This window comes from Stegastes partitus, unplaced genomic scaffold (genome assembly GCF_000690725.1).
Source record: "Stegastes partitus isolate 25-593 unplaced genomic scaffold, Stegastes_partitus-1.0.2 Scaffold394, whole genome shotgun sequence".
Classification (NCBI taxonomy): Eukaryota; Metazoa; Chordata; class Actinopteri; family Pomacentridae; genus Stegastes; species Stegastes partitus.
Window position 1 is genome coordinate 188488 of NW_007578125.1, and position 13495 is coordinate 201982.

The window sequence follows — 13495 nt, forward strand, 5'->3', positions numbered from 1 at the left end:
AATGCATTATGACATCGTGGCATACTGTCCACCAGCTTGTTGATGCTGTCAATGAGCAAGATGTCCCACTCTCCAGTCAGATCCTGAAGTCAGAATTTGCTTCACATGGTAACTGGGACTCAGTATGTAATTATTGAACCTGGTCAAAAGTCCTTACTGCTGTGTATAGATAGAAATAAAAAGAGGAATGTGTCTGAAAACTAAAATTATTCCAACTTTATGGGCAACAGTGTATAATTTGAGAACTTGTTAGCAATTACATATTATATAATATTGTCTGGGATCACAAAGAAACATGACACAATAATATATGAATCATAATGTGTCTTTGAGATAATGGTCATAGATATTGTCAGAGTCTGTCTGGCCCACTGCGTAGACTGATATGATGACTAGCTTCTGTTGTTTTTATTGATTGCTACCTCGGTCCTCCACCTTGTTAGCAAAGCTTTCGCTACCTTAACTCTGCCTCCCCTCGTTACTGCTGTGACCTTTCACTGAAAAGTCAGGGATGAGTTTTGAGGCAAGGGAAGCAGGCACATTTTGTCCAGTGGAATGAAACCTGGTCTGAATGTTCAAGACGGAGCTGTCTGCAGAGTTATTTGAGATGGCACACTTTATGAGGGACATTTCAGTTAATTAAGCTCCTGACACCTCCTGTAGGCTCAACTGTCATTTTGAGCATCTGAATCTCTCCCACTACTGGAGACATCTAAAGTCACAATGCCAATGCCCTCATGTTGTTCCAGACTTATTACCAATCCCTCAGCCTGTGAGGACAGCTGCAAACAGCTTTAATATACCCAGTCATTGTTGTCTGTTGGCCTTTATCTGTCAGGTATACCCAGACTTCTGGGTTTGTTTTGCTTTAGTATTCCAGCCCTAGTTTGACTGAGCTGCAATCAACAACTCCTATGGCTTTCTTTAACGTGTAGCACGACTAAAAAGAATGATTTCTATTAAAATAAAAGTGATACCACAGTGTGAATGATGCAACCTGATAATGATATGTCACTGCAGCATTTGAATCCAAGCTATTGTAGATATAGTAGTTCAAATTCTTTAGGCGTAAGAGATTACCATCACAGTGTTTCTCATAAATTTTAATGGTGCACTTTCACTGCAGAGTTCATTTCAAGGCGGCAGTCAGCTCAATCTGAAGTGTGTTAAGTAGCTCTGTCTTGACCCTACTGATCAGAGAATTGTCCTTCTCCCACTGCTGCAGCAAGAGGAATGGATGAAAAGAGAACTCCAATTATTACTGCTTAGATAAAACTGGTGGACCTCTTTGTCACAATATAGCCGTGGCCAAAAGTTTTGAGAATGACACAAATATTAATTTTCACAAAGTCTGCTGCTTCAGTTTTTATAATGGCAATTTGCATATACTCCAGAATGTTACGAAGCGTGATCAGATCAACTGCAATGACTTGCAAAGTCCCTCTTTGCCTTGAAAATGAACTTAATCCCCCCAAAATGACACTTCCACTGCATTTCAGCTGTGCCACAAAAGGACCAGCTAACATCATTTCAGTGAATCTTCCGTTAAAACGGTGTGGGTGTTGACGAGGACAAAGCTGAAGATCAATCTGTCATGCTGACTGAGTTAGAATAACAGACTGGATGCTTTAAAAGGAGGATGGTGCTTGACATCATTGTTCCTCTTCTGTTAACCATGGTTACCTGCAAGGAAGCACGTGCAGTCATCACTGAGTTGCACAAAAAAGGCTTAACAGGGAAGGATATTGCAGCTAGTAAGACTGCACCTCAGCTCTAGGGCACCCAAGAAAGTCCAGCAAGCACCAGGACTGTCTCCCAAAGTTGATTCAGCTGTGGGATCGGGCCACCACTAGTGCAGAGCTTGCTCGGAAAAGGCAGCAGGTGTGAGTGTATCTGCATGAGGTGAAGATTTTTGGAGGAAGGCCTGGTGTCAAGAAGGGCAGCAAAGCCACTTCTCTCCAAAAAAACCCATCAGGGACAGACTGATATTCTGCAAAAGATACAGGGATTGGACTGCTGGACTGGAGTAAAGTCATTTTCTCTGATGAATCCTCTTTCCTATTATTTGGGGCATCTGGAAAAAAGCTTGTTCGGAAAAGACAAGGTGAGTGCTACCATCAGTCCTGTGACATGTCAACAGTAAAGCATCCTGAGACCATTCATGTGTGGGGTTGCTTCTCAGTCAAGGGAGTGGGCTCACTCACAGTTTTGCCTAAAAACACAGACATGAATAAAGAATGGTACCAGAGCATCCGCCAAGAGCAACTTCTCCCAACCATCCAAGAGCAGTTTGGTGATGAACAATGCCTTTTCCAGCACGATGGAGCACCTTGCCATCAAGAAAACATAATAACTAAATGGCTCGGGGAACAATACATATTTTGGGTCCATGGCCAGGAAACTCCCCAGATCTTAATCCCATTGAGAACTTGTGGTCAGTCCTCAAGAGGCGGGTGGACAAACAAAAATCCACAAATTCTGACAAACTCCAAGCATTGATTATGCAAGAAAAGGATGCCATCAGTCAAGATTTGGTCCAGAAGTTGATTGACAGCATGCCAGGGAGAATTACAGAGGTCTTGAAAAAGAAGGGTCAACACTGCAAATACTGACTTGTTGCATAAATTCTGTGTATTTGTCAACAAAAGCTATTGATACTTATGAAATGCTTGTAATTATATTTCAGTATACCATAGAAACAGCCGACAAAAATACCTAAAAACCCTGAAGCAGCAGACCCTGTGAAAACCTAATATTTGTGTCATTCTCAAAACTTTTGGCCACGACTGTACAGGAATTACACAAAACTGGAACAGCTTATGATGCTCTGGGTATTACAGGGCAGAAAATTTTAGAGGAGCATCACACATCTTATAGCATAATTGCAACTGTAATTAGTCAGTTATGAATTTTTTGTTGTCATGTCACCACAACTTTGGAGAAATTTTATTTGGTAAAGAAACAGAGTTGCACAGCAACCAGGTTCAGTAGAAACTTCAGACTTTGCTTGGGTTTGGGCGTAGGAGTGCAGTCAATGAATTATGTTAGGGACCTGAATTATTAGCTCTCCAGCTCCTACATATGCTCCCCTTCAGACATTCTTTGTAACTGTCTTGCTGATAGTAGCAGCTTGATGTCAGAGATTTTATTTATACAATGCAATTAAAAAGAAAACTGCACAATTATGAATATTTATTTTTGCCATTTGATTCTCAAGTTTGACCCACAGTAAACAAAATACTTTTTACATTGTATGTGTTTTTATAAAAACAGGACCTAAGTGAAAGAAACAGATTTATTATGTAATTTGAAAGAGTTATTAAATCTGTAGCCCTGCAGGTGCCCCAGATGTTTCATGTTTATTACGGTTTAAATTTTGGAGAGTCGGTTAAGGGGGTGGTGCTGCCATCATCAGTCAACCCTGTCTCCACAAAATTACATTCCTATGCAGCTAAGCTAATCACTGAAGCAGCTACGAACTGCATCAATTATTAACTACCTCACTCCTCTGCTGATTTGGACAAGGTCATCTTGGCAATTATTTCCCTTTTCTTATCTACAACAACTGTCTTTAGGCCACCTTGGAATGCCTGCAGTCTTTTGCAAAAGCTGTCACACAGCTTTGATTAAAAGATCATGTTACCCGCAACTTGTCATTTATTAAGAATGTTGCATTTCAAGTACTGCAGCAGTAGGGATGTCTCAACCTCTGATTGCTCCAAACTATATATATGAGCATACATTTTTATAGCAACTGCTTGATGTATAATGAAAAAGGCACTGATATCCCAAGTGTGATATGAAACAATTACTATTGGATGACATGCCATAGTCATTATCTTTAACTCATCACTATTAATATGTTTAATTATCCAGGGATGGTTATTTTAAGTTGGTGCTGACAGAGAGAGAGAGAGAGAGAGAGAGAGAGAGAGAGAGAGAGAGAGAGAGAGAGAATATTTTCACAGTTAATTCACAATTGCATTAAAAAATACGTTTCTGAAAAAAACGCCATAAAAATATGACAAACGTTGTGTGTATTGTACTCAAATGATTGTACTACTCTATTCATCAGCCTACCTTTCTGTCGGTCACGTGATCAGCTCGTCGTCCAATCACGTCGTCCGACCAATGTGACGCACGAGATTCAAAGTTGGCAACAACGTCTGTGGTCGGACTTGTGTTTATCTCTGCAGCTAAACCTTTCAACGAGCCTTAAAAACAAAAAAAACTTTTATATCTCCATGTTTTCGTAACAGCGAAGCGGGCACCAGCATGGAAGGTACAGTTATCGGACCGGGTCCATACAGGGCGACAAAGCTGGTGAGTCTGGTGGTAACTTTGGCGACGTGACGTTAAAACAAAAGCTTGACCTTTAGCGTCGTTTTAACGTTATAATGTAAACTGGAACTTGCTCATTTCATCAGCATACCGTAGTTGTATTACCGTAAATTGGGGTGATGTTAAAATTGTATTTCCAGCACACGAAAATAATAGCGTAATTTCAACCGTAGCTTGGCAGTAAGTTTAACGGTGACTAAGTTAATTAGCTAACACAGCAGACTCTCATCATTTCAAGCGTCTTTTGGGGGAAAAAGTTGGCAAAACTGCACCAATGTTAGGAGTCTCACTTGCCCACTAACTAGCATTGCTTCACCATTAACACCTACTGTGCAATATTGTGTGTACGTGTGTCAGAACTATGCTGTACTCTGCAGTTCATTAGCATTAATGCCCCTCTTTACAAGCCTAAGTTCTTGGTAAATGCTGTGTTCACTTATTATACGCAGTTGCTTGGCATTAACACATATATAGGCTTCATACACAACAAACCCGACTGTTTCTGTTTGCATTTTCTGCATTCATGTTCTGTCATTTTTAACCCCTCTCAACTTTTATTAAGTAATATACATATTAGTGCAAAATTATTTAGTGAATTTCTATTTATGGTGCAGCATGCACTATCAGAATACACCATTCTGACTTGTGGCAGTAGTAAAAACAAAGGTGTTGCTAAAAATGTTAGCTCAGTTCTTTTCAAGTGTTCATACCAGTGTGATGGTGTACTGACAGTATGCACAACAACAAGACACTGAAACAAGAGCAGCTAAATGATATTCAGCCGCCCTTAATTTTGTTGTTTATGCCTATGATTTTTTGTCATGTCAAAATGTCTTGATTGAAAAAGGCTGAATACTCAGTGTCACAAGAACTTCTGCAGAAAAGATTCAGTCAGCTGAGGGTACATGCCCAGTTTGCAAGTCCTTTGAAGAAAGTGCTTTCAAATCAAAAAGCCATGACACAGTGGAGGGGCTTATTAGCAAGTCATATTTTTATCCCTTTCCTGACTGATTTCAGCTCGGTTAATTCAGTAGCAATTTATGTCTTTCAGGCATCTGACTACTATGTTCCGCTATTGTGTATTACATTTGTGTCAAATAGTATTTAAATAAATTTTACTGGAATTTACTCTCTACAAACCAAGGTTACAGGTACTTGCTATTAAACACACAGTTTCTGTTATCAAAATCCCAAATGCTTTTCTTCAAAAACATGAAGAAAAACCCTCAGATAACATTCCACCTGCTGCCCCGGGAACACCTGGGGGAAGGAGACATGCAGATACACACTTAGTATTCCATTTTTATTCCATCCATCCGTTATGTATGACTACTTTATCCTGTGGAGGGCCACGGGGACATGAAGTCTATCCCAGCTGACAAAAGGTGAAAGGCGTGGTTCAACCAGGGAAGGTCAGAAGTCTACCACAGTGCTAACACAGAAAGACAGACAATGTTGTTTGTTGTTTCTTACTGTAGCACATAATGTTTTTTCTTTTTTTTGCATCTTGTTTTTATGAAAGCCCATCCCTAGCCTCTTTTCTCTAATGATTTCAAACTGGCCTCTTGGCTTTTTAGTTGTCTGAAGATTTTTTTAATCTCTCCCATCACATGTTAAGCAGTTTTCATGATTTCCATCAGCCACAGCAGAGCTTTTCTTGCCTTAACAACATTTGCTTTATACAGTTCAGGACTCCCTTGGGTTGTAATGACCTTCTTTATTCCTCTTTATCCCCCTAGCTGCTTTTATCTGCTTCTTTAATTTTTCTCCCACCCATCTGGATACTTATGAGAGCTGATAATCCCAAACCGACCAAAACACTATAATGAGATGGCATTCTGTTTGTTTTGATACCTGTACTTTTTTTTTTTTTCCTGACAAGCGGATAAGTAGAGCTGTTTTCAAATATGCAGATTTTGACAACAGTATATGTCTTGCATTTGCTGTTAGAATAAATAAATGTAAGTGTGTGAATCAAAATCAGTATGGCTTGCAACCATAACTACCTTCAAGTGCAATGAAATGAAGTCAGCACAGAAGTACCAAAAACTGTAGTTCGTCAAATGTCTTGAGGCTGGCTACAGAAGTGAGTCATTCCCCGTAGAATCCCATGTGAAAATGCCCGACTTTACAGCAGAAATGAACAGATTTAGCCTGATACAAAAAACGGTTTTCTGGAACTAATTTCCCTGTTTGTCGTAATTGCACAGGGGGTAAATTTACATGTAACTCACCCATTTAATTTGACTTAACATTATGCATAATTAAGGTTGTGGCCATTTGAGTGTCCAGTGGGTGCCATTATAGGAAAGTCCAGGCCCAGAGACGCTTGCATGGCCCGCCTCAGCTCCACTCATGCTTTACCTTTTTGCTAATTTTTGGATTAGCCAGGATTTACAAGGCCAGCTGCTGTTTGGAAAACCTTTTGGGTGAATTCACAACAGTGTTCATCGATCTTTATGTGCAGTTTATGGGTGTGGAGCACTGATGGCCATTGTGCACACTGATTTGGTACAGCCACATTAGACTATGAAATAGTCTATGAAGCCATTACTAAAAAATGTTGTAAACAACATTTTAGCGATGAGAACAGAAACTTAGTGAATGTGTCAAATGCTGTTATCTAGGCCGTATGAGATTAGTGCTATCAGTAGAATATTAGCATGCCATATGGTTCTCACACTCCATTGTGTCTCCGTGTTATGCAGTGGAATGAAACCATCAAACTTTTTCGCGGAGGCATGCCACTGAGAAGGCACTGGGCACATTTTCGCTACTTTGACTGCAGCTTCACGGGATCTGAGGCTGTGGATTATCTGCATGAGTTGCTGAGACAAAACTACAACTTTGGACCTGAGGTGACTCGCTATCAGACTCTGCAGCTGCTCCGAAAGTTCCTCAAGGCTCATGTCATTGAAGACATCAAAGGACGCCATGGGACAGAGGACTTCGAAGACAATGGCCATCTGTACAGGTAACTTTGTTATTCTGTGTGGGTGCTCGTGGTATTTCGCACGCCAGAAGGCATTACTGTTGTATCTTTATGGTTCAGCAAAATACTTCTCTTTCTACCCTTGGATGAACTCAGTTCTGTTGTCTTCCCAGGTTCCCCACACTGTCTCCCCTAAAGTCTTTTCCAACAAGGCCTCTGTTGAGAGACAGCAGCGACCTGCCCAGACTTATCCGCTGGGATGACTATGAGGAACTGCCTCAGCAGGAAAACATTGCACCTCTGAAGTCTGCTGTCATGGTGAGAAAGAGATGTTCCAGCCACTTCTGTGCTTTATTAACTCATGCTGTGCTTGAAGTGTATGCAAATATGCACATTTAATAGAGAACAAATTGCATAATGTGATAATTTTGCTTCAGTGTTTCAGTTATTCGCTAATGCTGTCATTTACCTGATTATACTCCTTAGGTTATACTGCACACTGAGAATTTAAAAGGCATGTTTGATGTAATGCAGTACAAGAGCCACTTCAAATGTTCTGTCTGCATATTAGAAAGAAAAATTGTAGAAACCCCAAACCTTAGAATGTAATGCATTCCTGCACAGTCTAAAAGTTACCGTAGAGTTAACATCAACACACCTTACACAGTGGTAACATTAGTAAAAATTTGAAACTTTTTAAAAGTAGGATTCATTTCTTTTATTGTATCACATAACTGTATTGAATTGCTATTAAACTGTACTGACTTTGTGTAAAAATAAAAGGAAAATTTCCATTTTGAACAGACTTCAGACTTGTGGAATAAAAGGCACAGCGTAGCTATTGGAGATGTGCATGAATGCAAGCTCATACGCAGGAAGGAGATAACTTCAAAACAAGTGGACCATATCTGGAAATCGATGACAGCTGCACAGTATGTTACCTTTCATATTATTTATTAAACACCTCTGTCAATGCTGTTTGTAGTTGTTTTTTTTCTCAGCTATTTGATGCTGTTGTCTTAGTTTACAGAGAGTGCTGGGCTTGCAGACATTGGATGGAGTCTTAAATCCGACGCATGTGAATGGAAAACACATTGTTCACAATGTGTTCAGTGTCAATAAAACAGGCATAGTCGTGTTGGAGAACAAAGCCGGTATGGTGCATTGATTCACATTTGGAAGAACAATTCCTTTGCTTCTTTGTTGCAACTTACAAGAACATTTCAATTCACCTATTTCCCTTGTATCTCCAGAAGACATGCCCTATTGGGTAGTATCAGCAATGAAATGCCTCGCCAACTGTAAGTATAAGGTTTTTGTTGACTCTAATCCTTAATGTTAAAACATTTAAAAGCCCATCTGCTTTGAATCTGATTAAGCGTCTTTGAGGACCAGATGTGCAGTGAAGATCAGCACCTGAAGGATATAGTAAAACAAGTAGAATGGTATAGATCATGATCATGTCTGCAAACTTATGCTAAGTTATTGTTAAACATTCTGGAAGAGTGATTTTCATACTCTGGAGTAAACTGTAAAAATCTTAAATATGAAAGGTTTTAGATTTTAAGTTGTCTTTACATAAAGCACTGTGCTTTTGCATTTTTATCTGTATACATTTATCATTAGCTTTTAACTGTATATTTGTTGCATTGCACGCTGCATTATTTGGCTTGGTTTGTGAATAAAACCTGCTTTTGTCTTCTTTCTCAGGGCCTAATGGGAATGAGACCAAACAGCCAGTGTACCCAGGGTTCGAGCGGGATGTTCTGAAAACAGTAGCCGACTACTTCCACAGACTCAAAGAACCTCTTCTGACTTTCCATCTCTATGAAGTCTTTGTCAACATTCTCAGTGAGTATTTCACAATGTGGATCCAGTGCAATGTTTTTGTCCAGCTACAGGTAAATATTTGCTGCTGTTCATTTTGTCCAGATTGCATGTTTGCCCTCAGGGATCAAGACTCTTCTTCTGTTATTACACCGCAGGTCTGCTGCACGAGCAAGAGGTTGCCACTGAGGCTCTTCAAGTCAGCTGTCTGCTACTGCCACCACCCAACCGAAGACGCCTCCAGCTTTTACTGCGTCTCATGGCCCGTGTTTGCCAGAATCCTCACCTTCCGCCTCTCAATGACACCATCGCTACACGCACGCTGGTACACATTCTTGTTTTGTTTTTTTGTTTTTGCAAGTTCTTCGGTATATTGAGATCAGTTGTTTTGGGGGAAAAAATGCATGATAGTAATCAGGGCTCCAGACTGCAACCAAAATGACAACCTTTCTTTGAGAGTGTGTAAGTTAAATTTTCAAGTAGTGACATTTGTGCGAGTGCGTGATTGCTGCGTTAACCACAGTGGTGCAAAGTAGCACTTTTATAACTTGAGTGTATTGCGCTATTTACACTTAAAAATGAGGTCTTCTCGTGAAAACCGGAGCGCACCTGCAATCACTGTTTATTCCGCTCATAGAAAAAGGTGCATGTACAAATAAGTCACTTGGTTTCATTATGGACAAATCTGACATGAGAACACCTTAGTTGAATCTTTTTAAAGTCATCTTTGGTAGCATCCCTGTCTGAGCACACCACAGATACCAACAGCAGCTACCCCAGCCTGCGATGTGGGGCATTTAGGGAACATCAGTAAATTGTAGCGTCTATCGATAAGAAAATGTTCAGCAAGTCATATGTTTTGCCTGTAGCAAGGTGGGAGGTGCGACCAAATGAGAAAGTTGGTTGTGCCAGTGCCACCAATGAAAAACTTAGTCTGGAGCCCTGACAAATGATGATATATAAACACCATGAGGCAAATAATGCTACTTTTATCAAGTTTGTCACTAAGGATGTCATTCTATCAGAAATTTGATAACCGTACTTTAACCTTTGAATTCCAAGATTCTCAATACATAGTCTGATACCAGAAAATAAATAAATAAAATGTCAATTTCAATATTACTTTTATTAAAAAATAAATAAATAAACTGCTGCCAACACAGTGACCTGTGGAGTACACAGCGCTAACTTACCATTTCAGGATGTGAGCATTTTTATGACATGCTGTTAATATAACAATAACACCTGAAACTCTCTCCTTGAATTCTGTGTACAGTTTCGGATGGGTAACTTTTGACTCAAGCACTAAATATTTCCATTAACAATTCTGTGGGGTTTTTTTTTTGTTTGTTTTCCCTAGCAGAAATGTTGCTGTACTTGCTGCCACTATTGCACATGTTTAAGTTATTGTCTAGTACCTACAGAACCTACAGCATCCGTTCTACTTAACATAGCGATTGCTACAGTAACATAGAAAAAAACAAGTACCGTCACATTTTCAGTATTTTGGCATCAACTTGAAATCAAAGTATTCTCATGACATCCCAACTTGCAACAGAAATTTTTAATATTTAGTTTTCCATAGCTTATTGTATGTTTGTATTGGGTTATGAAGGGGGAAAACGACTCTCATATAATCTCTAATGAGGTACACTTGATGAGAAAAAAAACATGCAGACCTAAGGGTAGTGTTAAGTGGTGGGAAATATTGTTTGTCCAGACTTATTTCCTGTCAAGAGTAAGTGACATTCAGAGCAACAGTCTCTGGGAGATGAACAATCCTCTCTTCAAAGAAAAAAAGATCAGAATCTGACCACTGTGGGAGACATAGTAATACATTTTCTGTGATGTCATTGATGCGAAGTCATCCAATGTGAATATATTGTGTAATACGAATGAAAACTCAAGTTGACACCATCTGTGAATAACTGATGCATTCAGTGCAGATGATGAATTTAAGACTGTTTTAATTTATGTGTATGACCCAAGTTAGATGAAAGGTCAGGGTTCACAGCTATGATCACAATAATGATTTGTTTTATTGTGTTGTTTTTCACCTCTCTGCCTATCTTAATGCATTTAGTACACTACAGAGGAAAGATTACCCATGAAAATTAGGTATAGTGTATTAAGGGAGAGATACACCTTACAGTCGCTGTAAATTTGTACTCCCTTTTACCACCACATCACGATTGACTGGAAAATACAACCCAGGGAATAATGCACACACCTGCACAAGACTTAGATATTTTGTAAAAGACTCAAAGCTCACAGCAGAAGATGCTACATGTAAAGCCATTCAGAATGTAAAGACAAAGATACAACTTTGTAACATCAGAAGACATACTCCAGGGTTGTTCCTAGCACAAAATGGGCCTTCAGGAGGTGATTACACACTACAGTAAGCATCATTGATCTGTGTATCATAAAGCCAATGAGTCTGTATTACCTTGTTTGACTGAAATTGGAGGAGGAGATTAATGAGTACAAACAGCCAAAAGAGCCGGACAGTAATACTGAGATTAAATATGACCATTTAAATCACAAGGAGAGTCCAGTGCAACCTGACTCATGATGGTAAAAATGAGATCCCATTACCGCCAGCTTCAGGCACTGTCAGAACAGTACTGTTTTATCCAGCACCGGCCTTGTGTCAAACATAGTAGCTGTGGATGAGAGGGAAGTTGACTGTATTGGATTAAAATTTATATCATAGGTCCAATATATCCTTAATATCTGAACTTCAGTGTTCATTTACAGCTTCTAGGCTGCCAAATCTATTCTTGTTGTTTTATTAGTAACTTTGAATATTCTACTACTAAGCATGTAATTTGCTAAGCCACAATGATAAAAATACCATCATTCCTGTCTGTAACAATGCTTCACAAAAATGGCTATTGCTTTGGATTTATTTGACAGGTGCTCATTATATTGTGTATACCTCCGATAATCGTGTCATTTATTCAATATAGTTAATGTGCGTCGCTGGAAGTTAGTTTCTTATCCATCTTCCATTGTGGTTTCTGTCCAGATGGTGCAGATGTTCTCTCCCTGCGTCCTGGGCTCAGCCGACGACATGGACTTGGACGAGTTACTTGCCACCAAATTGGTGACTTTCATGATGGAGCACCACAACACCATCTTCCAAGTGCCTGCCAAGCTGCGCCGCCAGGTTGACGAGCACCTGTCCCACCTCAAAAGAGCTCAGGTCAGGACGCCTTCTACAGTTACAATGCAACGATGAATGAGTAAACTGATGAGCAGGGACAGTTTGCATAAGAGGTCAGGTGGGTTCTGCTGCTTTTTTCACCAGTCACGTTCCCCCACTTTCTGCTACATCTGCTGCCTCGCACAGTCCATGTGCACAAAGCAATATCAACGCATCATTTGTGGGAAAAAAATGCGGCAGATTGCCTTCATCATCTTGCCAAGTGTGGAAAATCAGGACAGTTACTGGTTAATTGGGATAATTCATTAAAGCCCCATAAAATCTGGAAGTGACATATATTTCTTTGTTAATGCTGAAATGTGGAAAACACTTGTCTCAGTAGCTTGAGACACTTAATGGCCCTTTGTTTAACTGTGAGTTTGGTGTCTAATCTGACAAAAGCACCACTTAGGCTTTTCTTCTGTACTAAACAGAAAGCTTTAGTAGGAATGAAGGGGGAGCAGGCAGTCAGCACCATCAAGGGATGAAAATATGATATGCTCCAAGTATAGAGGTAATCACATAGAGTTACTCATCAATAATATTAGATGGAAGCTGCATTGCTAATCCAAATCTGAAACTGACTAACTGTACTATCACTGCTGCATTGAACCCTGATGTATCTGCTTTGTATCTGTTGCTATGGGAACACTATCCCATACCCTTAGCTGTCCATATTGTCACTTCTTTGAGCACACAGTTGGTTCATACTGATGTGTGCACATGTTTTAGTTTTAGCCGGCACACCAGAAAATGTAGAGCACAGACACAGACTGTATCGACAGTCTGTGTTCAATGTTGTTTGGCCTACAACTGAAGGCCTGATTGATTTTTGTCAGTGCATGCATAAACATACATGTTCCATTCTGTCACTAAAACTGAAAGTGTAGTTTGCCGTGAATTTTACTCCTTCTGCCGCAGAGGTTCCGGGACCAGACCCTGTCCCTTATAAAAACCCAACTGTCACAGTTTTTCGGAGGTTGCTAAGTGTGGCGTATTCACTGAAGAAGCCACCTGGTGCTGCTACCACTAAAGTAAATTAAAATTTGTTGTGTGTTTCTCTTGCATCAAATTTTTGCAGTTGCAGTTGAGAATTTTGAGAACAGGTTCAATAACCTCATTACTGTTAGGCTGTTTATTCACACTCTAATTGACAGTTTTAATTAGGCAGGGAAAAAAAGTATGAT

At 39.8% G+C, this 13495-nt stretch overlaps 1 protein-coding gene across 1 annotated transcript in view; it reads left to right on the plus strand.

Annotated features, from left to right (window-relative positions):
* The first annotated feature begins 4275 nt into the window (after positions 1-4275).
* LOC103359774 (DEP domain-containing protein 1B) overlaps positions 4276-13495 on the plus strand; it is a 12396-nt gene continuing 3176 nt past the window's right edge. The window contains exons 1-9 of the mRNA XM_008285293.1: positions 4276-4323; positions 7050-7315; positions 7447-7591; positions 8078-8205; positions 8297-8427; positions 8527-8574; positions 8984-9124; positions 9259-9425; positions 12132-12308. Of these exons, the coding sequence (XP_008283515.1) occupies positions 4276-4323; positions 7050-7315; positions 7447-7591; positions 8078-8205; positions 8297-8427; positions 8527-8574; positions 8984-9124; positions 9259-9425; positions 12132-12308 (1251 nt within the window). The remainder of the gene's footprint in view (positions 4324-7049; positions 7316-7446; positions 7592-8077; positions 8206-8296; positions 8428-8526; positions 8575-8983; positions 9125-9258; positions 9426-12131; positions 12309-13495) is intronic.